The sequence below is a fragment of the Anomaloglossus baeobatrachus genome, chromosome 3 (assembly GCF_048569485.1).
Source record: "Anomaloglossus baeobatrachus isolate aAnoBae1 chromosome 3, aAnoBae1.hap1, whole genome shotgun sequence".
Classification (NCBI taxonomy): Eukaryota; Metazoa; Chordata; class Amphibia; order Anura; family Aromobatidae; genus Anomaloglossus; species Anomaloglossus baeobatrachus.
The window spans coordinates 32,270,255-32,296,252 of NC_134355.1; the positions used below are offsets into that span (position 1 = coordinate 32,270,255).

Here is a 25,998-nt window from a genome sequence, read left to right on the forward strand (position 1 = left end):
GGAACATGCCAGGATGGGATACATTTACCATGATGGGGTACATTTACCAGGATGGGGTACATTTACCAGGAATGGGGTACATTTACCAGGAATGGGGCCATGATGTGGACAAATATAGCAGAATGTAGGAAATATATATCAGGATGGGGGACATGTTTACCAGGAAGTGGCCAGGAAGGGGGACATAACTACACAATGAAGGGGGAGGGTAGCAACTCGTACGTCTTTATGGGATTTCAAGATGTTCAGACTTTGAAATGTAGATGTGGATTACAGGGTGACATCTGATTGCGTTCCATGCTAAAATCTCAGTCTTATATGCTGCAATTTTTTCCAGAAAGATCAATCCAACTGCTGTGTCTGGAAAGGGCAGGGGCTCAGCTTCAAGCATGCATGAGCGTGATGCCCCCTGCTGGAGAGAAGAGAAGACTGCAAAGGTAATGTTACAATCAATTATTTACATAATAGGATTGGTTGGCACTTCGGGGAAAAAAATGGATTTAGGGCTACAGTTTGGGCACTCGGCCTGTAAAAGGTTCGCCATGACTGCCCTATACTTTCTAGTTGGCACTTGCGGTTCTGTGGCACAAATATGACCTCATCCACTGCTATAAAAGATAAGATGTTGAAAGGAATTGTGCTCATCACAATCATAGATTTTTTTGTTTATATGGCACGCTTTTAGTGTGGAGGTATAATGGCAATATATAGGAGCACTGTCTGGTGGTATTAGATTACTACTGCACGACAGCTTTATGTTTTGCTATTTTCTAATGATACTTGGGCAGTGATTCCCATTTCTCATTAAACCACAAACCAGGGTCGGAAAAAGACATCAAAGAGCACCCCCCCCCATACAGGATGTGTTTGAACCCCCCTCCATAATGCCCCATCCACGTATATACAAGCACATTGACAAGAACATCCCCATCAAGCCACGTGCACACATTAGGTATTTGGTGAGTTTTTTACCTCAGTATTTGTAGCCAAAATCAAGAGTGGGTGAAAAGTGCAGATTTGGTGCCTGTGTTTCCATTATACTTTTCCTCTGAGTGTTCCTCTCCTGGTTTTGCTTACAAATACTGAGGTACAATACTGAGGTAAAAAAAAGTCACCAAATACTGAGGTAAAAAGTCACCAAATACTGAGGTAACATACTGAGTTAAAAACTCACAAAATACTGAGGTAAAAACTCACCAAATACTGAGGTAAAATACTGAGGTAAAAACTCCCCAAATAATAAGGTAAAAACTCACCAAATACTGAGGTAAAAACTCACCAAATAATAAGGTAAAAACTCACCAAATACTGAAGTAAAATACTGAGGTAAAAACTCGCCAAATAATAAGGTAAAAACTCACCAAATACTGAGGTAAAATACTGAGGTAAAAACTCACCAAATAATAAGGTAAAAACTCACCAAATACTGAGGTAAAATACTGAGGTAAAAACTCGCCAAATAATAAGGTAAAAAGTCACCAAATACTGAGGTAAAAAGTCACCAAATACTGAGGTAAAAACTCACCAAATACTGAGGTAAAAACTCACCAAATAATAAGGTAAAAACTCACCAAATACTGAGGTAAAATACTGAGGTAAAAACTCGCCAAATAATAAGGTAAAAACTCACCAAATACTGAGGTAAAAAGTCACCAAATACTGAGGTAAAATACTGAGGTAAAAACTCACCAAATACTGAGGTAAAAACTCGCCAAATAATTAAAGTGGGCATATGTATGTAAAATTTGCACTTGTCAACACTTTATACACATATTAACGTAATATTAAGTTAATTGTATACATAGTACACACATCCACACAAGCATATACCGTATACCATACACACATTCACATTACATATGTACACAGGACACACACATATACAGTATATCACAAAAAAGTACACCCCTCACATTTTTGTAAATATTTTATTATACCTTTTCATGGGACAAACCCTGAAGATCTGACCCTGATACAATGTACAGTGTCAGTGCGCAGCTTGTATAACAGTGTAAAAAACTCAACACACAGCTATTAATGTCTAAACCACTGGGAACAAAAGAGAGTACACCCCTAAGTGAAAAGGACCAAATTGTGCCCAATTAGCCAATTTGCCTCCCTGGTATCATGTGACTCGTTAGTGTTATAAGGTCTCAGGTGTAAATGAGGGCCGGTGTTTTGTGTGTCACATTTGGTGTTATTGTGTCGCCCTGGGCAAGCCAGGGGACACAGGTCACAACACCACCACACCCCACACTCCAGGTAGGCACACCTGCTAACCAGAAATCCTTGTTGCCTTCCTCCAGAGGTTGATGATGCACACCAGGGGGTGGGCCAGGCGGTTGGCTCCGCCCACCGAGGAGCTCACAACTCTGGAGGCAGGAAGAGACCAGGCAGTCAGCTCAGGGACGAGCTTGAGTGAGGAGTTCTGTCAGGGAGGAGGAAGTGGAAGGAGTGAGGAGTAGCCCAGGCAGGGGCTAGAGTGAACAGAGGAGTTAAGTGAAAGTAAGGAAAGTAGTAAAGGAGAAGAGTAAGCAAAGTGACAGAAGGAAAGAAAGCCTGAGAGCCCCGCTTTGTGTAGGGCTAGAACAGCAAGGTCAGCGACGGCGGTGACTGTTTGGAGGGGGACAGTTTGGAAGTTCCTGGAAGGACCCCGTTGGCTGTGTGCCCGGTGGTCTGGAGCAGTGTTCCGAAGGACAGTCAGCACCAGGGCAGGGGCCTCTCGGACCCCGGCAAGGCTAGGAGTCGCCAGATTTGCCAAATCCGTCAGTGACGGGGACGCAGATCCCCCAGCAACCAAGTCCCGATTGACGGCAACAGCCCGACCATTACCGGGGAGACACCGCCACCGCCAAGGCACAAGTTTCCCCAGGGCCAGCGCCTGCGGGCAAAGTGTAGAGCTCCTCCGGCCCAGATTGCAGTCGGGGAGCGGGTAATCGGAGGGAATCCACCGCTACCATCAGACAACATAGGTGCAAGGAAGAGAAACGTCACCGTTACCTACCGGGAGTGCAGGTGCAGCCGTCTGTGGGACCGTCCGACCAGCCGTTGGTTTACCGTACAAACTGTGTCCGTGTGTCAGGCTGAGTGAGTACCATAGTGCCGCAAGGCACAGCGCTGCCCCCGCGTCCCTGCGCCCTCCAGGCCCTACACTTCACATCTCATCACCGGGCCCCGGGATTACCAACCCCTACCCACGGAGGGGCAACACAACACCTGGCTGCTCCGCATCACCATCCCCGGGACCCCCATACTGAGCAGCGGTGGTGCAATCACCACAACCGTGGGTGGCGTCACGAACTATAACAATCCCCACACCCAACAAACAACCCCCTTTCACTCACGGGCGAGGAGTGTCGCTCGAGACACCCCGGGATCCGGCCCACGGCTCGAGCCACCAGGAGCAACTGCCGGACCCAAGCAGAAGGGGTGAGCGCGGTGTGCTGACACCCTCCTCCCCGCCCGCGACAACTTGGCGTCACGAACAGGATCTTACCGCTCTGCCGTCAGGTAGAGGTGCGCCTTGTTACCGCCGGAGGCATCCGGCAGAAAAATTTCAGAAGCCGCCATCTTTGGCGCGAAAAGTTCCCGCTCGAGCGTCTTCTCGAGCAGTAGAAGCGCGAAGGCCAAAACCCCGCCCCGAGAGAGGAGGGGCCGGAAAGAGCTAAGGGGGACGCGATGGCGGCCGTCCGCATGTAGCCGCGGCTATAAGAGCAGGGACGCCAGGACTCTGCAAAGATACCCAGTTCCTGGAAGGCACGAGTGCCAAGATGTACCACCCAGCTCCCAACGAAGAAGCCCCTGCGCCCGGCGCGGCGACGTGGTTGAGGGTCCGGACCGTCCCGCTGAGTAACCGTCTGCAGGCCCAGATGCAACTCCTCCTGGAGGAGTGGGAGACCGACATGGCGGACGTGGTGGCTGCTATGTGGAGACGCGAGGCGGAAGAGGATTTGGAGGAGCGGGTAAGCGACCCACGCCCCTGTATTCCTGAAGGATCGGCCGTTGGAGCTGAGGGGCCCGGCCGGCTTCCGCTCACCCTGCCTCTCTCCCCGCTACCCGTGATAGTTGCTGCCGCCCCGCCATTAGGCCCGCTACCTGCCCAATCGGTAGCGATACCCTGCCCAGCCGCTCCGGCGGATCAGCCGGCTGCAGACGTCCCGGACGGCCCTGAAGTGCCCCAAGGGGAACCGCTAGAACCGCGGCCCCTTAACAGCGTGGTGCCAGACGTCCCAATAGAGACTGTGCCAGACCCTGAGCCCGGGACCGTGGCCTGGATGAAGGCCCGGGTAATACAATTCCACCAGCGTCAGCAGGATCAGATCTTCCGGATGCTGGAGCAGTGGACCAACGAGGTGGAGGAGCTGATTACAACTGCCCTGAGGTACGGAGGGGAAATGGATGTAGCAGAACCGACTGGTGACCCACGTCCCTACGTCCTACCTGGACCGGCCGCTGCGGCTGAGGGGCCCGGCCTAGTTTCGGCTTATACATCATCCTTACCGTTATCTATGGAGCGCCTCCGTGTAAGCTCGCCTAATCTGCTGCCCCGTGCTACCGTAGAAGGGTCTGAGGTGTTGGATACTAGGGGCCAGGAGGCTGCGGCAGCTGGCGGCAACCCGCCTGACGCAGGACTAAGAGATGACGACTCCTGCCCCAGCTCCAGGTCCGCTGTTGCGGCTGAAGGAGCAATTGAGCGCTCCCGCTATGTGGAGGACCCTGTGGTTTATCATACCCCGCGTACCGGTGGAAATGGGTACCGGGTACCCCTGTCACAGCAGGCATGTCAGTGCCTGTTTGGTGTGCTGGTGGCAGAGGATGGGTTCGCCTTAGCAGAGGAGCCGGAGTAGTGCAGCGGATGCCCGTTGCACCGTCCCCGTTGGGACCATCACTGAAGTTTATTGTTTGTTTGAAAAGTTGAAAGTTTTGAAAAATAGAAAAACACTGATTGAACCGAGTTTTCACCTGATTCACCGTGTGATTTGTAACCGGCTGGAGCCGGCACCGTTGTCCCCGTAGGGACCGTTTAAGTTTATTTGCATGGGAACTATCCATGGACAAGCCCGTGAACTCTGCAGGGCACCACAAACGTTAAGTGGCTTGTAAATATGTTGGGTACCGTTACCGTTTCCGCAATGCCGCCTCCGGAGAGGCAGGTTGGAGGGAGGGCCCTGAGCAGAGCAGGCCAGGGCCCAGCCACCAAAGGAACCGGTGGCTACCCTCTGGAGGGGAAGGACAGATCCCGCTCGGGTAACTTGTGCTGGACTGTGGGTCAAGGGGTGCTGCCTGGGTTTTAGGGGCAGCATCAGGGCCAGGTTGCTTGGGTGGGAGAGAGCGGAAACCGTGACCGTACACCGTTGCAACGTTAAAAGTAAATGTGCCTCCCGTCTTGGGAAGAGTTTTGATTAAAAATGTATTTATGTTTTGCTTAACCCTGTTATCCCCTTTTACAGAAAAATAAAACCGGTGTAGGACGGCAGCCCGCGGACGGTCTGCATTTTGCTAAGGGGGAATGTGTCGCCCTGGGCAAGCCAGGGGACACAGGTCACAACACCACCACACCCCACACTCCAGGTAGGCACACCTGCTAACCAGAAATCCTTGTTGCCTTCCTCCAGAGGTTGATGATGCACACCAGGGGGTGGGCCAGGCGGTTGGCTCCGCCCACCGAGGAGCTCACAACTCTGGAGGCAGGAAGAGACCAGGCAGTCAGCTCAGGGACGAGCTTGAGTGAGGAGTTCTGTCAGGGAGGAGGAAGTGGAAGGAGTGAGGAGTAGCCCAGGCAGGGGCTAGAGTGAACAGAGGAGTTAAGTGAAAGTAAGGAAAGTAGTAAAGGAGAAGAGTAAGCAAAGTGACAGAAGGAAAGAAAGCCTGAGAGCCCCGCTTTGTGTAGGGCTAGAACAGCAAGGTCAGCGACGGCGGTGACTGTTTGGAGGGGGACAGTTTGGAAGTTCCTGGAAGGACCCCGTTGGCTGTGTGCCCGGTGGTCTGGAGCAGTGTTCCGAAGGACAGTCAGCACCAGGGCAGGGGCCTCTCGGACCCCGGCAAGGCTAGGAGTCGCCAGATTTGCCAAATCCGTCAGTGACGGGGACGCAGATCCCCCAGCAACCAAGTCCCGATTGACGGCAACAGCCCGACCATTACCGGGGAGACACCGCCACCGCCAAGGCACAAGTTTCCCCAGGGCCAGCGCCTGCGGGCAAAGTGTAGAGCTCCTCCGGCCCAGATTGCAGTCGGGGAGCGGGTAATCGGAGGGAATCCACCGCTACCATCAGACAACATAGGTGCAAGGAAGAGAAACGTCACCGTTACCTACCGGGAGTGCAGGTGCAGCCGTCTGTGGGACCGTCCTACCAGCCGTTGGTTTACCGTACAAACTGTGTCCGTGTGTCAGGCTGAGTGAGTACCATAGTGCCGCAAGGCACAGCGCTGCCCCCGCGTCCCTGCGCCCTCCAGGCCCTACACTTCACATCTCATCACCGGGCCCCGGGATTACCAACCCCTACCCACGGAGGGGCAACACAACACCTGGCTGCTCCGCATCACCATCCCCGGGACCCCCATACTGAGCAGCGGTGGTGCAATCACCACAACCGTGGGTGGCGTCACGAACTATAACAATCCCCACACCCAACAAACAACCCCCTTTCACTCACGGGCGAGGAGTGTCGCTCGAGACACCCCGGGATCCGGCCCACGGCTCGAGCCACCAGGAGCAACTGCCGGACCCGAGCAGAAGGGGTGAGCGCGGTGTGCTGACACCCTCCTCCCCGCCCGCGACATTATCACGCACACACTCTTATACTGAAAACTGGAAGTTCACCATAGCTCCTCATGGCAAACAATTCTCTGAGGATCTGTAAAAAGAATTGTTGCTCTATAGAGATGACCGAGGCTATGAGAAGATTGTCACCACCCTGACACTGAGCTGTTGCACGGTGGTCAAGAACATACAGTGGATAAGAAGACAGGATCCACTCAGTACAGGCCTCACCATGGTCGACCACAGAAGCTGAGTGCACGAGGTCAGCGTCATACCCAGAGGTCATCTATTTAGAATAGATGTATGAGTGTTGCCAGGATTACTGCAGAAGTTACAGGGGTGGGGGGTCCGCCTGTCAGTGTTCAGACCACACGCTACATGCTGTAGAGGTTACAGGGGTGGGGAGTCCTCAGTGCTCAGACCATACGCTGCACACCACATCACATTGTTCTGCATGGCTGTCATCCCAGAAGGAAGCCTATTCTAAAGATGATGCGTAAGAAAACCGCAAACAGTTTGATGAAGACAAACAGACTAAGGACATGGGTTACTGGAACCATCCTGTGGTCTGATGAGACCAAGATAAACTTATTTGGTTCAGAAGGTGTTAAGTGTGTGTGGCAGAAACCAGGTGTGAAGGACAAAGACAGGTGTGTCCTCCCTACAGTCAGGCAAGATGGTGGAGGGTCATGGTTTGGAGCTGCATGAGTGCTGCCAGCTGTGGGGAGCTAGAGTTCATTGAGGGAACAATGAATGCCAACATGTACTTTGACATATTAAATTAGAGTATATTCCAACATGATAATGGCCTCAAACACCTCCAAGATCACCACTGCCTCGCTAAAGAAACTGAGGGTAAAGGTGCTGGACCGGTCGAGCATCTCCAGATCTAAACCCTATGGAGCATTTGTGGGGCCTCCTGAAAAGTGGAGGAGCGCAAGGTCTCTAACATCCACCAGCTCCGTGATATTATCATGAAGGATGGAAGAGGATACAGCGGCTCCTGTGAAGCTCTAGTGACCTCCATGCCCAAAAGAGTTAAGGCAAAGCTGTAAAATAATGGAGGGCATGCAAAATATTCCCACTTTGGGCACAATTTGGCCATTTTCACCTAGGGGTGTACTCATTTTTGTTACCAGTGGTTTAGACATTAATGGCTGTGTCTAGAGTTATATATACTGCTATACAATCTGCACACTGACACTGTACATTGTATTACAGGGTCAGATCTTCAGTGCTGTCCAATAAAAAGATAAAATAAAATATTTACAAAAAACTGAGACCAGAATAACTAACTGCATACAACAGCCATGATGGGCCCAGTGCAGCTGAACCCGTTTGCATTACGTCCACCTTTCCGAAATCACTTAGAAGACATCTGTTATTTGATTGGTCCATACAATCACGACACCTGTTCATACTGACACTAGTTAGTTTTCCACAAGATTCTATTTCAAAAGATTGAAAAAAAACAACTTTATTTACACAAAATGTACATTAGCAAAGATTACAGTGTCACAATAATTATGGGGTTAATTAGCAAGAACACTTCTATATAAAGAACAAATATACAAAGGAAAACTACCGCGGTCGCAGGAGAGGGTTTATGCAGCAACCAATCAGATTACAGCTTTTAAGCCTGTGTGTAAAAATCTTACAGCCAGAGTCTGATTGGTCGGAGATTCGATTTCACTAAGTTGTCAATCACATTCGTCCCATGTTTTGGACATTTGGAGCAGAGATGCACCAACTTCACTTTCTACAGGTTGCATCTCCATAAAAGTTGAGTCCATTTACAAAACTTTTTTTTTTACTGTATTTGTACTGATTTTAGGTTTTCTTAACTCACATCGAGAGCAGCAATTCTTCCCTTTAATTTCCCCCTTTGATCCTATGTTGTACAGTTAAAACTGAGAAATATATACTACACAGGAGCTCAACCATGTCCATGTATGTAGCTGTACAACAATTGGCTGCAGCAGGAGCCTCTCCCCTATCACCTGTGTGCAGTATAACAAAGAGGGTGTGGCTTCATTTCACCAGTAGCCAAAGATGAAAGTGATCATCAGTGGATTAACCCCTGTATTTTCCACAGGATTCCTACAAGACTGACTGTATCCAGATCATACAGAAAATGCTGCAGATTGACACAGTGAGGACAGATATATTTCATATTTAATTTAAAGGCTTATTTTCAGCTACATAAAAAATATGTTGTTGGATAGTACGGCTAAATACAAGTTCTTTTGCAATTTACTGCTTATTAAAATTTTCAGCCGTTCTTGAGATATTAACACTTCTTTTGTTTACTTGTTGCCTAGGAGACCGACCACTACTGTTAAACAGCAGAACATGAGCTTGAGTATTTAAACATTGACTACTTGAGTATTCAAACATTGTTATGAAGCTGACGAGGAAGGAACGCCGGAACACGCTGTTACTTCCTATTCCTGGCCAGCTTCAACCCAGTGCTTAACAGCTTGAGAGCAGCGGTGGTCGGTCTCCTAGGCAATGAGCTGTAAACAAAAGAGAAATGTTAATCTCTCAAGAACGGCTGCAAATCTTAATAAACAGTAAATTTAAAAAGTGTTTGATTTTACAAGAACTATCCGACAATATACAGCTATGAAGATGGGAATAAGAATTACCCTTTAGGTCTACCGCCCCTTTAAGAAATGACAATAGGTTGGTCGGAGAAAACATTACATAACTCACAATCGGTGTTTGATTAGTAAAATCACTTTTTGTGACTTGATTCTCATTTTATACATAAATCTTCATAAGAATTCCAAACGTATACAATACTTCATAATACAAATATTACAATGTATAAAATTGTTAAAACATCATCACACAATTGATTAGATACAATTAGGAGGAAATGATCAAATACTGAAAAGTCATCGAAACATGTGGAACTGAACACACAGTATATGTGTATACATATTGTGTGTGTGTGTACATATATATATATATATATATATATATATATATATATGTGTATATAAAGAATGTATGTGTGCATGTGTGTGTATATATATATATATATATATATATATGTATAAATTATGTGTGTGTGTGTATATGCGGTGTCATGTACAATGTATGTACTGTATATGTATATAAATTGTGTGTTTATATGTGTGTGCACGTATATAATGTGTGTCTGTGTGTGTGTATATACAGTGTGTCCACCCATATCCTGTCCACCGCTATTAACTTGAGAACGGCGGCAGCTATAGGCATAGAAGTGGTGTCTAGGTATAGTAAAGTAGCCATGCGCTACACAATGAAACCACCTCTAGCGCCACCTGGTGGAAAACAACGGAGTTGGCATTTTTATCTCGAAAACGGAACGATATAGAGAAAGAAAGTGAATGACAAAGTTGTAGGGCATCATCAATTCAATACGAATCAACACCTTGCATACAGAAATGCTATGATATGAAACCCATGATCCCCCCAAAACATTGAATGCTGATCCCGCATATGGCGCTCATTTAAGTTTGATGCTGAAAGTGGCCACCGTCAGCTGCAATGCACATCTGGACTCTGGACAGCATACTGTATCTTGCTGCACGTTGTGCAATATGGTAGGTGCGCTATAGGTGGTTTCATTGCGTAGCACATGGCTACTTTACTATACTTAGACACCACTTCTATGCCTATAGCTGCCGCCGTTCTCAAGTTAATGGCGGAGGACAGGATATGGGTGGACACACTGTATATGTATATAAATTGTGTGTTTCTACATCTATTGCATACGTGTGTATATATATATATATATATATATATATATATATATATTTTTTTTTTTTTTTTATTTATTCATATATACAAACTGTGTTTCTCTATGTGTTTTTATATATATATATATATATATATATTATATATTATTTTTATTTTTTTTATTTTTTTTTTACTTCATTGCTATACTTGCTGGTATTTTTTATTTCAGTCCTCTGTTATTATATATATAATTTGTACATATATAATTATATCATAATCTAATCATTTTAGATAAAAACACGTTTTAGTATAAAAATATCCCTATTTCCATAAGTGTTGGGATATACAATGTCACAGTCACATTCCCATGTAGCCCAGAGGCAGAAGTCATTGTAAACATGAGTCATCTATCGCTCATCACTGCTATATTTTTACCTTTTGTGAATTGCATCCACCCCTTAAAGTGAATGCCCCATGTGAACACTATTTTGTGATTTTAATCTCAATTAAGGTCCGGTATTCTGCATTGATTCATTTCTTACCATATCTTTATAGTAATCAGACTCATAACATTTCCTGTTCGTCTATGTAATCATTGAATTAACCAATAAAAAATGACATCCCTTCAGCCACCACTAGATGTCACTACACTGCACACTGTATGCAGTTAACGTCTCAGCTCCCTCTAGTGGTGGCTGCAGGAAGCCAGTTGTTTGTCTTTTCCCTATACAGGAGATCTTGAACTCATAAAGACACATGAAGAATTTATTTAGCATAATATCTTGGATGTAAATTCAACCTATTGTTTAAAAGTAAAGTTTTATTTTAAAGGTACAGGTACATATAAATATATACTATGAATTTACTAATAATGCAGTTCTCACTATAAAGGGGTTTATGTAACTACAGCTTTTTCACTGTATAATTATTTTTTTTCCTGAAATTGTCTGTATTTCATTTTCCCACTATTTTTAATATTTCTGCTCTTAGTGACTAGCAATGTTCTTATTGACATCCAGAAGCTGAAAATGTGTTGTGATCAAGTCCAACGGGCTCAGGTAAGAAACTTATCGTTCTTGTACTGAGCCTATAGCAGCGGGACATGACACGACAGTTTTTGTTTAGCCTCTGGATAAAAATCAGGTTTCCATTCACAAAAAGGATGCCGAAATATTGGAAATATTGAATCTATTTGAAATTATACAGGACGTTTTGTTATATATTTTATCATTTCAAATTCACGAATTTCTATTAATTAATGACATATAGGACGAAGCAGATGTCCTCAATACTATCCGGTGACTCGCTGGTATAACTGCTACTTATAGATCGTCACATTTGTAAACATAAGAACAATCACTGTCATCTACATTCTCGGAAAGAAAACATTAGATTAGTGTATCCTTACTGCTTAAAGAGGATTTGTCATTAGGTCAGAAGTGTCCATTTTTTGTTCTCTTTTTATTCCCGCACGTCCCCTGAGTATTTTGCTTTTTTCCCTTTTTAAATCCGTCATGCGGTTCCAGAGATATGGTCCGTTCTACTGAGTGCACACAGTTTTGGTCTTTCCCAAAGGGGCGTGCCTCACAGGGTAATTGTGCAGAGCAGCCTAAAGACACGCCCCCATTAGAACAGACCATAAAAATTGACACTAAATATAAAGGCCCATATCTCTGGAACAGTATGGCAGATTTTAAAAAAACAAATAGCGGAATACTCAGGGGAGCATCAGGAATAATTTGAGAACAAAAACGGACTACTTTTGTTTTGGTGACAGGTCCTCTCTAAAGGGGTTTTCTGGCTTAGATAACTTATTTTCACGATAATTTTGAGTTAACAGAAGAGGAATATTAGTTACTAAGATATTCTCTATCTAAGACCCAGCATATCTCTATAATGCATCAGTTGTCCTTTGATTTCAATGGGTTCTTTGTAATACCTCATTTCACCTGTGGGGGCACTGCAGGGAAACTGATCACCAGCTACTTGGAACACCACTGAAAATCTGATCTCTAGAAGTCCAGCAGTAGGACCACTTGTGATCGGCTTGTTTTTTGGTGGCCCTTCAAAACCATTTTGTTGACCCTAATATGCTATAAAACCATGACTTAACCCTAAATTCCCCTGTGGGACATTTGCAAATGCCACATACTCCATCTTGTATCCTCCATACCCCAAATAATAAAACCTCTTCATTCTCATATACCCTACTTTAGTACAAACCTACGACTATCTTTCAGCAACATACCAAATCCCTTTGATCCTATCCATAAAATTCACACACCTCCTGTATATAGTTTATGAACTGTAAGAACAAACCTCAGCCTATAAAGACACTAGAAATGAATGATGATATTGAGGCACGAGGTACTTTATGCCTCAGCATTATATAGATAAATCCTAATACTCTTCATGGCAGAGATTTATTTCGAAGCTCTGGAGCTCCGGTACAACACATTTACCTAAACCTTATGCTTTACGGGTGTCTGCTTGACATTGAGCTGCCACTGATACATTTTTACATCATTGTTACCAGTTTCCGCATACAATGAAATTATATGGTGAAAGCATCCATACATCACTAAGTATCATTGTGCAACTACATATACTGTAGTGGTGCTCTCCTCTTAGCACTGGGGACCCATAGCCTACACAAGAATCAGCCTACGCTGTGAAAACTACCTCTGCACCCTCAAAAAAAAACCCTACTAGGATGTTCTTCATATACTTGTCTCCCTCACATGAGCCGGATGTCCTCTGCACAAAATAAAAAAAAAAGGTTCCCAAAGGTGGACAACCCCTTTAAGCAAGGAGCAGCTTCACATTTTCCTACAGTGACCCCTGCAGGTGAGATGTAGAATTACATGTCAACTATTGAAAGTACAACCATGATGGTGCGGAGTCCTCCAGAGTCCTCATCCCAGCAATACAGACTGGCTAATGGAGGTGATCGTGAGCGACGTCCATTGATGGGTGAACACATTCAGATATAGAAAATATATAGCGTAAACCTAAACACTGTGATACTGCATTTTTCCAAAATCATCGATAACAATAAATATTTGGGTTGTCTTCTTCAGGTGTTTCGGGCAACCGATATGGCCACCATGACGGCCCTCCGAGGGGTTGTTATTTACTATACTATTCATGACTTTGGGAACAATCCCTTTAAGACCTGTCATGGCAGCCATCTTGGTTGTCACCAAATGGTTAAGGTGACTTCAAAGATTTCTTTTTAAAAGGGAAACCATTCAGAGTCAATATTTCCAGTTTTAGACTTTGCCACCATTCATGAAGAGGAGATGGTTCCACCTTGTTCCTTCCTCGTGGTTCCTCATCCTGTCACCTCCGCTGTTTGGTCCGTTTTTGTTCAGTTTTTCTATGAAATGCTGGGACACGATTCTACAAAGTGATTTAGCGAGCCGCCGTTGAGAGCACGACTGAAGTGACCCCAAATGGAGCCACATAAGCGTTCGCCAGTCCCTGCAATCCAATCAGCATGTAGCGTCCGGCGGTCCTGACAGCTTTTCCAAAGTTCTAAAAATAAAAGTATCAAGAAAAAACATTACATAACAGGGAAGATCTAAAATGGACATTCAAATTTTGGTGTCACTGTCCCTTTAAATGACTTTAATGTGCAAGAGCTAAATGCACCAATCCAAGGGCTGAATTTTAGTGCCGCCATCTAGTGGTTTCCACCCTTCTTGATCAGTGACTGCAGTTGCATAAAACTTTGGCGTTTTCCTTTAAATAACAACGGTGCAGATTCCATTATCCCAGAAATCTGCAGACACTAACATAAATATGATAATGGGCATTACGGGTGATCAGCGGCTGAGTCACACGGTGCAATGAAGCGGCTGATATCGGCACTTCCCAGGACCTTGGCACTATACTGTTTGTTCTGTGCTGATGCCAAAGGCAGGTTACTCTTTATATGCCGATATTCTCAGCACAATGGTCAGAGGCCAAAGAAGGTTTTCTTCATGTATCCGAGAACCCAAAAAATGGCCCCACATGTATTAGAGCAAGTCACCGAGTCCCCTGTGCCAGCCACATTGCTCCCGTTACATTGCCATCCCACTGCACACACAGTGTCTACCACGGAGCTCCTATAATAGTGCCTTCTGATGTGTCTACCATAGTGCCCCTATAGCAGTGCCTTCTGATGTGTCCACAAAGTATCTACCACAGTGTCCCTATAGTAGTGTCTTCAGATGTGTCCACAAGGTGTCTACCACAGTGCCCCTATAATAGTGCCTTCTGATGTGTCCACACAGTGTCTACCACAGTGCTCCTATAGTAGTGCCTTCTGATGTGTCTACCACAGTGCCCCTATAGTAGTGCCTTCAGATATGTCCACACAGTGTCTACCACAGTGCCCCTATAATAGTGCCTTCTGATGTTTCCACACAGTGCCCCTATAATAGTGCCTTCTCATATGTCCACACAGTGTCTACCACAGTGCCCCTATAGTAGTGCCTTCTAGTATGTCCACACAGTGTCTACCACAGTGTCCCTATAATAGTACCTTCTGATATGTCCACACAGTGTCTACCAGTGTCCCTATAATAATGCCTTCAGATATGTCCACACAGTGTCTACCACAGTGCCCCTATAGTAGTGCCTTCTGATATGTCCACACAGTGTCTACCACAGTGTCCCTATAATAGGGCCTTCTGATGTGTCCACAGTGTCTACTACAGTGCCCCTATAATAGTGCCTTCTGATGTGTCCACACAGAGTCTACCACAGTGCTCCTATAATAGTACCTTCTGATATGTCCATACAGTATCTACCACACTGCCCCTATAATAGTACCTTCTGATATGTCCATACAGTATCTACCACAGTGCCCTTATAGTTGTGCCTTCTGATGTGTCCACGCAGTGTCTACCACAGTGCCCCTATAATAGTACCTTCTGATATGTCCATACAGTATCTCCCATAGTGCCCCTATAGTAGGGCCTTCTGATGTGTCCACACAGTGCCCCTATAATAGTGCTGAAGTTATTGACAAAGCGAGAACTAAATTTCATCCAAAATATGATCTGTCTGAAGTGTGTCAGAGCAAATTTATAATAGTGCCATCACCACGTGAAGAAGTGGCTCCTGAATTCCATATAATAATGCACTCCGGAGTGACGGACATTATATAATTGCCTGTCATAGTAATGTATGAGCAATATAAGGGCACAGTGTTCATGAAATAGTACTTCCCACAGTGCTGCCATAATAGCGCCTGCACAGTACGGTACTATAACATGCCATCCACAGTGCCAACATAATAGTGCCATAGTCATATTTACAGCCCATATTATTACACTTGGAGCAAATTATGTTATACTGTTATACAGTTGATCAACCGTAAATAAGGACAAATTGCCTGTATCCTCTGGAGGAAATTCCTTATACTGTTGTATTGTTCATTATTGGGGACACAGGTGACGGTACGTCCAACCGAACTGCTGCTCCCAAGGACGACTCTCGCCGTGTCACTGAGCTTGTTTAGTGACATTCTCTACCAGACGGTAATATCTCTACCCTCATGTCTACAGCACAGGAAGCCATTATGGTCAGGAAGTCTCCACACGTCCTGCTCAATTGTTCAATGCCACTAATACTTCCACCTGTATATGGGACAATGCGCCCCCTACTGTTACACTATATTCTTGTATATAGGAGCAGTATTATAGTAGTTATATTCTTGTACATAGGGGCAGTATTATAGTAGTTATATTCTTGTACATAGGAGCAGTATTATAGTAGTTATATTCTTGTATATAGGGGCAGTATTATAGTAGTTATATTCTTGTACATAGGAGCAGTATTGTAGTAGTTATATTCTTGTACATAGGGGGCAGTATTATAGTAGTTATATTCTTGTACATAGGGGGCAGTATTATAGTAGTTATATTCTTGTACATGGGGGCAGTATTATAGTAGTTATATTCTTGTACATGGGGGCAGTATTATAGTAGTTATATTCTTGTACATAGTGGTAGTATTATAGTAGTTATATTCTTGTACATAGGGGCAGTATTATAGTAGTTATATTCTTGTACATAGTGGTAGTATTATAGTAGTTATATTCTTGTACATAGGGGGCAGTATTATAGTAGTTATATTCTTGTACATAGGGGCAGTATTATAGTAGTTATATTCTTGTACATAGGGGCGGTATTATAGTAGTTATATTCTTCTACATAGGAACAGTATTATAGTAGTTATATTCTTGTACATAGGGGCAGTATTATAGTAGTTATATTCTTGTACATAGGGGGCAGTATTATAGTAGTTATATTCTTCTACATAGGGGGCAGTATTATAGTAGTTATATTCTTGTACATAGGGGGCAGTATTATAGTAGTTATATTCTTGTACATAGAGCAGTATTATAATAGTTATATTCTTGTATATAGGGGAAATATTATACTAGATATATTCTTGTACATAGGGGCAGTATTATAGTAGTTATATTCTTGTACATAGGGAGCAGTATTATAGTAGTTATATTCTTGTAGATAGGGCAGTATTATAGTAGTTATATTCTTGTACATAGGGGCAGTATTATAGTAGTTATATTCTTGTACATAGGGAGCAGTATTATAGTAATTATATTCTTGTACATAGGAGCAGTATTATAGTAGTTATATTCTTGTACATAGGGGCAGTATTATAGTAGTTATATTCCTGTACATAGTGGCAGTATTATAGTAGTTATATTCTTGTACATAGGAGCAGTATTATAGTAGTTATATTCTTGTACATAGGGGAAGTATTATAGCAGTTATATTCTTGTACATAGGGGCAGTATTATAGTAGTTATATTCTTGTAAATAGGGGCAGTATTATAGTAGTTATATTCTTGTACATAGGGGCAGTATTATAGTAGTTATATTCTTGTACATAGAGGCAGTATTATATTAGTTATATTCTTGTACATAGGGGAAGTATTATAGCAGTTATATTCTTGTACATAGGGGGCAGTATTATAGTAGTTATATTCTTGTACATAGGGAGCAGTATTATAGTAGTTATATTCCTGTACATAGGGGCAGTATTATAGTAGTTATATTCTTGTACATAGAGGCAGTATTATATTAGTTATATTCTTGTACATAGGGGAAGTATTATAGCAGTTATATTCTTGTACATAGGGGCAGTATTATAGTAGTTATATTCTTGTACATAGGGAGCAGTATTATAGTAGCTATATTCTTGTACATAGGGGCAGTATTATAGTAGTTATATTCTTGTACATTGGGGCTGTATTATAGTAGTTATATTCTTGTACATAGGGGGCAGTATTATTGCAGTTATATTCTCTACAGTCAGTGATTGCAGCAGATAAGTTGGGTAATGTTAATGTCACCGCTAACGTAGCTCCATTGGTCATAGTCTAGAGTTCACTGATTTGTATTATTCTGGTTATGAAACATGAGTGTTGTAATAAGGGATGAATTAATGACAACAAATAAAGAGAAAGGAATATTGGACAGTGATAATTACACAATCCGATCTATTAGGTGATAATATGGGCAGCCTAGTGCCCCCATCATATTGATCCTGGTTATTTTTTAACTATCATAGAAGAAAAGCCCCACAGCCAAGCTTCTGCCTTTCTATTAGTGACTTCTTGATTTGTACCAAATTCAAACGATTTTTCATCTTGTTTTTGGTGGTTTAGTAACTTTTTTTGATATTTATATGTGGCTTTCTCAATGTTTCAGATCGATTCATTCATTCATTCATTTTCTTTTTCTTTCTTTTTTTTTCCCTGAGGAAGGAGACAGATGGGTCTCCAAAACGCGTTGGAATTATCTAAATAAAAGAAAAATATTCATTTACATCCTTGCTCGTGGTTTCCTAGCGCGGTTTTTAAACCCGTTTTTCCTCCAGTCTACACTTTGATATCCTTTGCTCAGACACGGGGCCGCTGCTGAACCACTAAAGCACTCATCCACGTTCTCTAAGGGGTTGTGACTGGCACAACCCAGCCAGGTGAGTGTGTTTTAACCCTTTTTCCCTCTGCCCTGTAAATCGGGTAAGACCCTATTGCGCCTTTTCTCTCCTACTACAGCTTCTCAGATCGATTCATAAAATGTGACTTAAAAAATTGCAGAATTTGGCCCAACTCTACACCAGTCCCCCTATGTGATTTTATGTACTGCAGTTATCCTGCCGATTTGTTTGTCATTTTGCAGAACGTCTATCTTTTTCTGCTATAAATTTGCAAAAAAAAAGTTAAATAGAAAAAAAAAGAAAAAAATTTAAAAATTAACTTTTCATTTTGATAAATTTGACTCAATAAAAACGTCAGCAAAAAGCACAAGTCATAAAAGAAAAGTGACTTCATTGAAAAACAACTGATAAATCGGGCTCCTGCAGCGATGGTCTTTACTGTCCGGGTTCGGGTTGTCATTAAAGGGAACCTGTCACCGGTTTTTCAGCCTATAAGCTGCGGCCAGCACCACCGGGCTCTTATATACAGCATTCTGGCATCCTGTATATAAGAGCCCAGGCCGGGGGTATAACATAAAAAACACTTTTTAATACTCACCTAACAGTCGCGCTGCGGTGGATTTGAGTCAGATGGGTGTCTCCGTTGTCCGTCTTCGTTGTCCGGTGCCAGCGCCGCCTCTTTCGGCCTTCTTCAACCTCCTTCTTCTGAAGCCTGTGCACAAGACGAGTCTTCATCATCCACACTCATTGGCATTGAGGTCCAGCGCAGGCGGGACCGGCGAGTGTGTATGATGTGTCATGCACCCAGGCTTCAGAAGAAGGAGGCCAAAGATGGCCGAAAGAGGAGGCGCCGGCACCGGACAACAGAGACGCCCATATGGCCCAAGGTGAGTATTATAAAGTGTTATTTATGTTCTACATAGCGGCCTAGGCTCTTATATACAGCATGTTAGAATACTGTATATAAGAGCCCACTGGTGGTGGTGGCCGCAACTTATAGGCTGAAAAACTGGTGACAGGTTCCCTTTAAAATTGGAATTAAAATACTAGTCCAACGATGAGACTTTCACGGGTGTGTCACGGTTGATAGACAGTCCTGTGATGTCTGGCTGTAGAAGGTCACAGCATTTGGCTACATAAACTGCTCTCTGACGTTCTATTTTTCCTGCTGTGGTGTAACTAGTATTCTATCTATCTTTTCTGCTTGGGGTTAATCCCTTTCCTTTTAGGAGCCTGCGGATATCCTCACCTTTCAGCTGCTAATCATCATCACTTCCCCTTGTATCCTTAAATACCCACATTTCCCCTTGGTGATTGCTGGTGATAGAGTTATATTCCTATACAGGCTTTGGATGTAAGCAGACGGCTTGTATTCATCTGAAGAAACGTTGTGTGTTGCTGCATCTTTCCCTGAGTCTTCTTGGAGATAAGTTGTCCGTTCACTTCCCCCTGTGTCATCTTTAGAGGATAGGTGGGTTGACTAAGCCCTGACCCTCATCCCATCTGTTCCCTACCTAGGCCCCAGTTCAGGGTCAGCCAGAGCCAGGTATCCTGCTTGGTGCATAGGTGCGAAACCTATCAAGGGTGGTCAGGGAAGCCAGGGGCCAGCGGAAGGTTCGGTCAGGGGCCACCATCTGCCCCTTCCCTAGACACAGGGTCTCCCTTCCCTGTCATCGTACACATGGTACTTTTTTATACCTAATGTGACAGAGACAGATTACACCCGTCACATGCTAACCACGTGGTGAAGGGCAAATCTGCCAAGCACTCTCCTATAGCACGACAACCCATAAACCCAACAGGGTCCTGACAACCCAAGTCCTGAAGGCAAACAATTGTTATTATTGTCTTGAAATGGAAAATTTCTAGAAATCAATTTAGGTTTGTCCACTAATTATATATTACATTCTTTAGGATAGGTCATCAATATTGAAGGGTTTGACACCCGGGACCCACCACTGATAAACTGGGTGGATGGATGTATACAGTGTGCACAGCTGGAACAGCACAGCTCCGTAAACTGTGCAGTGGCTGTACTCGAGTATTGCATCTCTTTTCCTACTTACTTTATGGGCCTGTACATTGGGACAGATTTGAGAACAACTGATTATGGGGGTGCAAGTTGTCCCCCCCCAATACGATACTAATGACCTATTCTAAGGACAGGTTATTGATATGTAAGTAGTGGACATCACCTTTAATTTAAGTATGAACAGGAAGTCCTCACAACCCTACGCCCCCCAGAATAACTGCTTTATGGCAGTGCTGCAAACCTGCAGAGACATTTACACTCATGTGACTTATTTTAGCCGTCTGTCTTATAATCTCACTGCACTTATTACATGGGTTGTGCAAAATTAGAAATGTGATTTTTTTATTTTTTTTAAACTTTTAAACTTTTTTTAAGACACTAAAGGTGGTGTCACACACAGCGACAACGACAACGACGTCGCTGCTACGTCACCATTTTCTGTGACGTTGCAGCGACGTCCCGTCGCTGTCGCTGTGTGTGACATCCAGCAACGAGCTGGCCCCTGCTGTGAGGTCGCCGCTCGTTGCTGAATGTCCAGCTTCATTTTTTGGTCGTCGCTCTCCCGTTGTGACGCACACATCGCTGTGTGTGACAGCGAGAGAGCGACGAAATGAAGCGAGCAGGGAGCAGGAGCCGGCGTCTGGCAGCTGCGGAAAGCTGTAACCAGGGTAAACATCAGGTAACCGAGGTGGTTACCCGATATTTACCTTCGTTACCAGCCTCCGCCGCTCTCACGCTGCCAGCGCCGGCTCCTGCTCTCTGCACATGTAGCTGCAGTACACATCGGGTAATTAACCCCATGTGTACTGTAGCTAGGAGAGCAAGGAGCCAGCGCTAAGCAGTGTGCGCGGCTCCCTGCTCTCTGCACTGTGACATGTAGCTGCAGTACACATCAGGTAATTAACCCAATGTGTACAGTAGCTAGGAGAGCAAGGAGCCAGCGCTAAGCAGTGTGCGCGGCTCCCTGCTCTCTGCACATGTTGCAGCACAGCGACGCATGTCGTTATGATCGCTGCTTCGGCTGCTGTGCTTGACAGCTAAGCAGCGATCATAACAGCGACTTACATGGTCGCTGCTACGTCACAGAAAATGGTGACGTAACAGCGACGTCGTTGTCGCTGTCGTTTAGTGTGACCCCAGCTTAACTTTTTTGTCCTTAGGCAAACTCTTTCTCAGCATTCGTGGAGCCCTCCAACTTTATTGCTTTTATGGCCCCTTTGAATGACGGGTCATAAAAATAACACAAAGAGGGGGTTGTTTAGGATTAGGATTTTGTGGACAGTGACCAGTGTCATGAGGTCGGGACAATTTACAAGGACAAGGTCCATATAAAGTGTAAAGGGCAGGAACCCTGAGCCCCCTCCATAAAACTTTTGAAAAATTGAGTTCGGGGAGGTTTTTGCTGCTTTATCAATGACCAAGGTGCAAAGTTATAGAGGTCTTATCATGCTAGGTATGGGAAAGTACCAGGCGAGCGGCGAAAGGGAAGGGAAGGGTGAGATGGTGACCCCTGGCCAAACCTACTGCTGGTCCCTGGGGTCCCTCACCACCCTAGATAGGTTCCACACCTATGCGCTGAGCAGGATACTTGACCCTAGGAATCACAAATGTTGGGCCCTAAATAGGGAAAAGGTGAGATAAGCTCTCCGTCAACCTCACTAAACACTAAAAAAGACACAAGGAGAATGCACAAGGGGAAAATGCATGAACTCAGATGACTCAGAAGTACAGCAAAGCTTCAGCAACGATATTACAGATGAGAGCAAGCCTCCTGCTTGCAACCAGAGCTAGAATGAACTGAATAATATCACCAGCACCAGTTCAAGGAAGATGAGAGTATTTAAGCACAAGGGGAAAACTGATGATGAGCAGCTGGATGGAAGGAGGGCTCCAGTGGGTACTAAAGGGGAAGAGATGAATCCAGCAGGAAAGCAATCTATACCAATGACTACTGACAGCAGGAACAATGGAAAGTCAGGGAGCATTCTGCGCAGCCACACGCTGTGACCTTCTATGGCCAGAAACCACAGGACTGTCACCCGTGACAGGTCTCCTCTTGACGTGTGACTCGTGCTCTTTTCCGAGGAGGCAGCAAATATTAACCCCTATATAGTTTTTCGGGGGTTTGATAATATAATATAGGAATCCTTTTAACCCTTTTTGGGCAACTCATGGCAATGGAAATTCCCCCCCCCATGCTGTCCATACACTTCAGATGACTGTCGGCTGCCCACGTCTCTGGCAGTTGCTTAGGCCCTCTGAGACTGGGCATGTCGAAAATCAACAGCCTAATCCTTCTTGCCCCGACATCTGCAGTCAGAGCCCCTCGATATTTTGGTGTAAAATCTCCACATAGACTCTCCCAGTATTGGTCTTCTCATATGGGCTAAAGAGCCACGTTGCAGAGCCCCCGCACCAACCATAATTCTGCCCTGACCATATACATTAGATGGTCGGACTCTGGCCGAATTCACAGGTTTTGCCTCCCCCATATCGACCATTAATTGCCCCTATTATTTTATATAAATGCCCAATCACTTACATTTTAGACTTTTTACCTTCCAATAGAATATCTTCATTATGGGACAATTCAGATATTTCGGCTACAATGCGGGTATAACACACGATACTTTTGCATCGCTTTTTTTGCAGCCATTTTCTGAATTCACGGTTCCCAAAAATCGTGGCAATTTTATCTCAACTCTGGAAAATTATAGTAATAAAACCTGCATCGCTATCGCACCATGTGAACATACCCCGACAGTCCAGACTCCTCATACACAGGAGACACCATATATCCCAAAACCTCCCATCTGGACTTTCCTATACTAGAACATGACTTGAGACCCAAAATGCGTCGGCACAGCAGGAAATAATCCCATTTCTCACAACATTGTAGCATATAGAGGTCCAGGAGGGTCTTGTGATAACTACACATGGGGACCCTCATCTCATTTGGGTATAACCCCAGCTATTGGGGGACTACAAATCCAAGCATGGCCTCTGTCCAGTATAGTCTTGTAGCTCATGCTTGTTCTCAGCAGTTACATGTAGTAGAGCTGAGTTTGTTGTTACTGAGTATTGTGCTTACTTTTGAGAAATTTACCTGCAGTCCTATGTAAGACTAGGGGTGCTGCGTTATTGAGTATTGTGCTTACTTTTGAGCAGTTTACCTGCAGTCCTATGTAAGACCAGGGGTGCTGCGTTATTGAGTATTGTGCTTACTTTTGAGCAGTTTACCTGCAGTCCTATGTAAGACCAGGGGTGTTGTGTTATTGAGTATTGTGCTTAGTTTTGAGCAGTTTACCTGCAGTCCTATGTAAGACCAGGGGTGCTGTGTTATTGTGCTTAGTTTTGAGCAGTTTACCTGCAGTCCTATGTAATACCAGGGGTGTTGTGTTATTGAGTATTGTGCTTAGTTTTGAGCAGTTTACCTGCAGTCCTATGTAAGACCAGGGGTGTTGCGTTATTGAGTATTGTGCTTACTTTTGAGCAGTTTACCTGCAGTCCTATGTAAGACCAGGGGTGTTGTGTTATTGAGTATTGTGCTTACTTTTGAGCAGTTTACCTGCAGTCCTATGTAAGACCAGGGGTGCTGCGTTATTGAGTATTGTGCTTACTTTTGATCAGTTTAGATGCAGTCCTATGTAAGACCAGGGGTGCTGTGTTATTGAGTATTGTGCTTACTTTTGAGCAGTTTACCTGCAGTCCTATGTAAGACCAGGGGTGCTGTTATTGAGTATTGTGCTTAGTTTTGAGCAGTTTACCTGCAGTCCTATGTAAGACCAGGGGTGCTGTGTTATTGAGTATTGTGCTTAGTTTTGAGCAGTTTACCTGCAGTCCTATGTAAGACCAGGGGTGTTGCACAATATTCCAATCTCAGCTCTGCTACATCTGCACATGCTCATTTGCATTCCTCCCCAGTCCCCTCTCACCTTTGCATATTTCTTGACTTTCTGCTTCCTCTTATACCTCTTGTCCTCCTTGCACTCTTGGTCCTCCACATTCTCCTCCAGGGGCTCATACCTGTCAGGCAGGGGGGACAGGTGCACCTTCTTACTGCTCCTCTCTTTCTTTTGCTTCCTCCTCTTCTTCTTCTTGCTCTTGCATGGCTCTGCAGGCTCTTGGAGCTCCAGCTGGTTTGTGCTCCCCTCTTTTTCTGCATTCTCCCCCTGCCCCTTGTCTGGGTGCATTTTTCTGTACTTGTTTTTCTTCCTGCCTCCTGCCATTCTCAGGATCAGTCTGTGCTTTCAGCTGACTGCAACGAACATGTAAAAATGCAGCAAATAACACGAGCTGGACTTTGCTTCTGATAGGATTAGTAGAGCATAGGAATGTTTGTGCTCCACCACTCCGCCTAGTGGTGCCATTAAAAACTACAGCTTATTATTTCCTATGGCGCAGATGTCTACTACTCAATGTCTCCATCTAGTGGCGGTTATGGCTAATTGCTGTCTATTACTTCCTATAGCGCAGATGTGTCTACTCTATGTCTCCATCTAGTGGCGATTATAGATAATTGCTCTGTTACTTCCTATAGCGCAGGAACGTGTCTGCTCTAGCTCTCCACCTAGTGGTAGCTGATGAGAACTGCTGTTTTTTCCTCCCTCTCTCCCCTGTGACTGTTTCTGGCCCCTGTCCAAGGCTGCTTCTGCAGCAGACCCTTTGTTTAGTGACACAGTGGGAATCCTGTGGCTCATTGTTCACTCAGACTTGGTTTATTTACTTATCTTCATCCAGGATGTCTCCTCCCTGCCCCATTATTGTTATATCAGGGCCATTCTCCTAACCCCATCACTGTAAAGTCCTGTACAAACAGGGAGCATGGAGACAAAAATACCACACTTCCTATGAAACTGGGATATTTGCACTGATGTCACTTTGCACAAACAAGTAATTATTATCAATTTGTTTGGGGTGTGTGTAGTTCAGTTCCAACTTATTGCAGATCAGCTCCTATTGAAGTGAACGTGGTTTGAGCCGCAGTACTGAGGAACGGCCACTATACAGTGTATGGCGCTGTTGTAACGTGGATATGTACAAAATTTACATCCAAAGCTGATCAGTGGCAGTGATGTTCATCAGACGCCCACCTGTCATCCTAGGTATGGGGAAGTACCAAGCGGACAGCGAAAGGGGAGGGGAAGATGGTGACCCCTGACCAAACCTACTGCTGGTCCCTGGGGTCCCTCACCACCCTAGATAGGTTCCTCACCTATGCGCCGAGTCGGATACCTGACCCTAGGTATCCCTAGTGCTGGATCCTAAATAGGAAACGGATGGGATGAGTTGTTCGTCAACCCCAGTAACAACTATAGGAGACCCAAAGGGTCTCCCACTCCCGAATCCAAGACTTCTTCCGAGCTGCACCAAACCTCTGGAACGCTCTACCCCAAGAAGTTAGGACAAATCACAACTTACTCGGCTTCAGACGCACCCTAAAAACGCATCTTTTTAGGGCGGCCTATCACACTCCCTAGCCAAACTAATTTCACCTAATCCCTCTACAACG

General features: G+C 44.6%; 1 protein-coding gene across 1 annotated transcript; it reads right to left on the bottom strand.

The window, feature by feature from the left end:
• Positions 1–10,629: 10,629 nt before the first annotated feature.
• On the bottom strand, positions 10,630–24,809 carry C3H1orf115 (chromosome 3 C1orf115 homolog). The gene is made up of 2 exons (XM_075339107.1): positions 24,422–24,809; positions 10,630–14,026 (listed from the first exon to the last, which is right to left on the bottom strand). Exons 1-2 carry the CDS (start codon positions 24,713–24,715, stop codon positions 13,904–13,906), a joined length of 417 nt encoding a protein of 138 aa, XP_075195222.1. The 5' UTR covers positions 24,716–24,809; the 3' UTR covers positions 10,630–13,903.
• Positions 24,810–25,998: the final 1,189 nt, after the last annotated feature.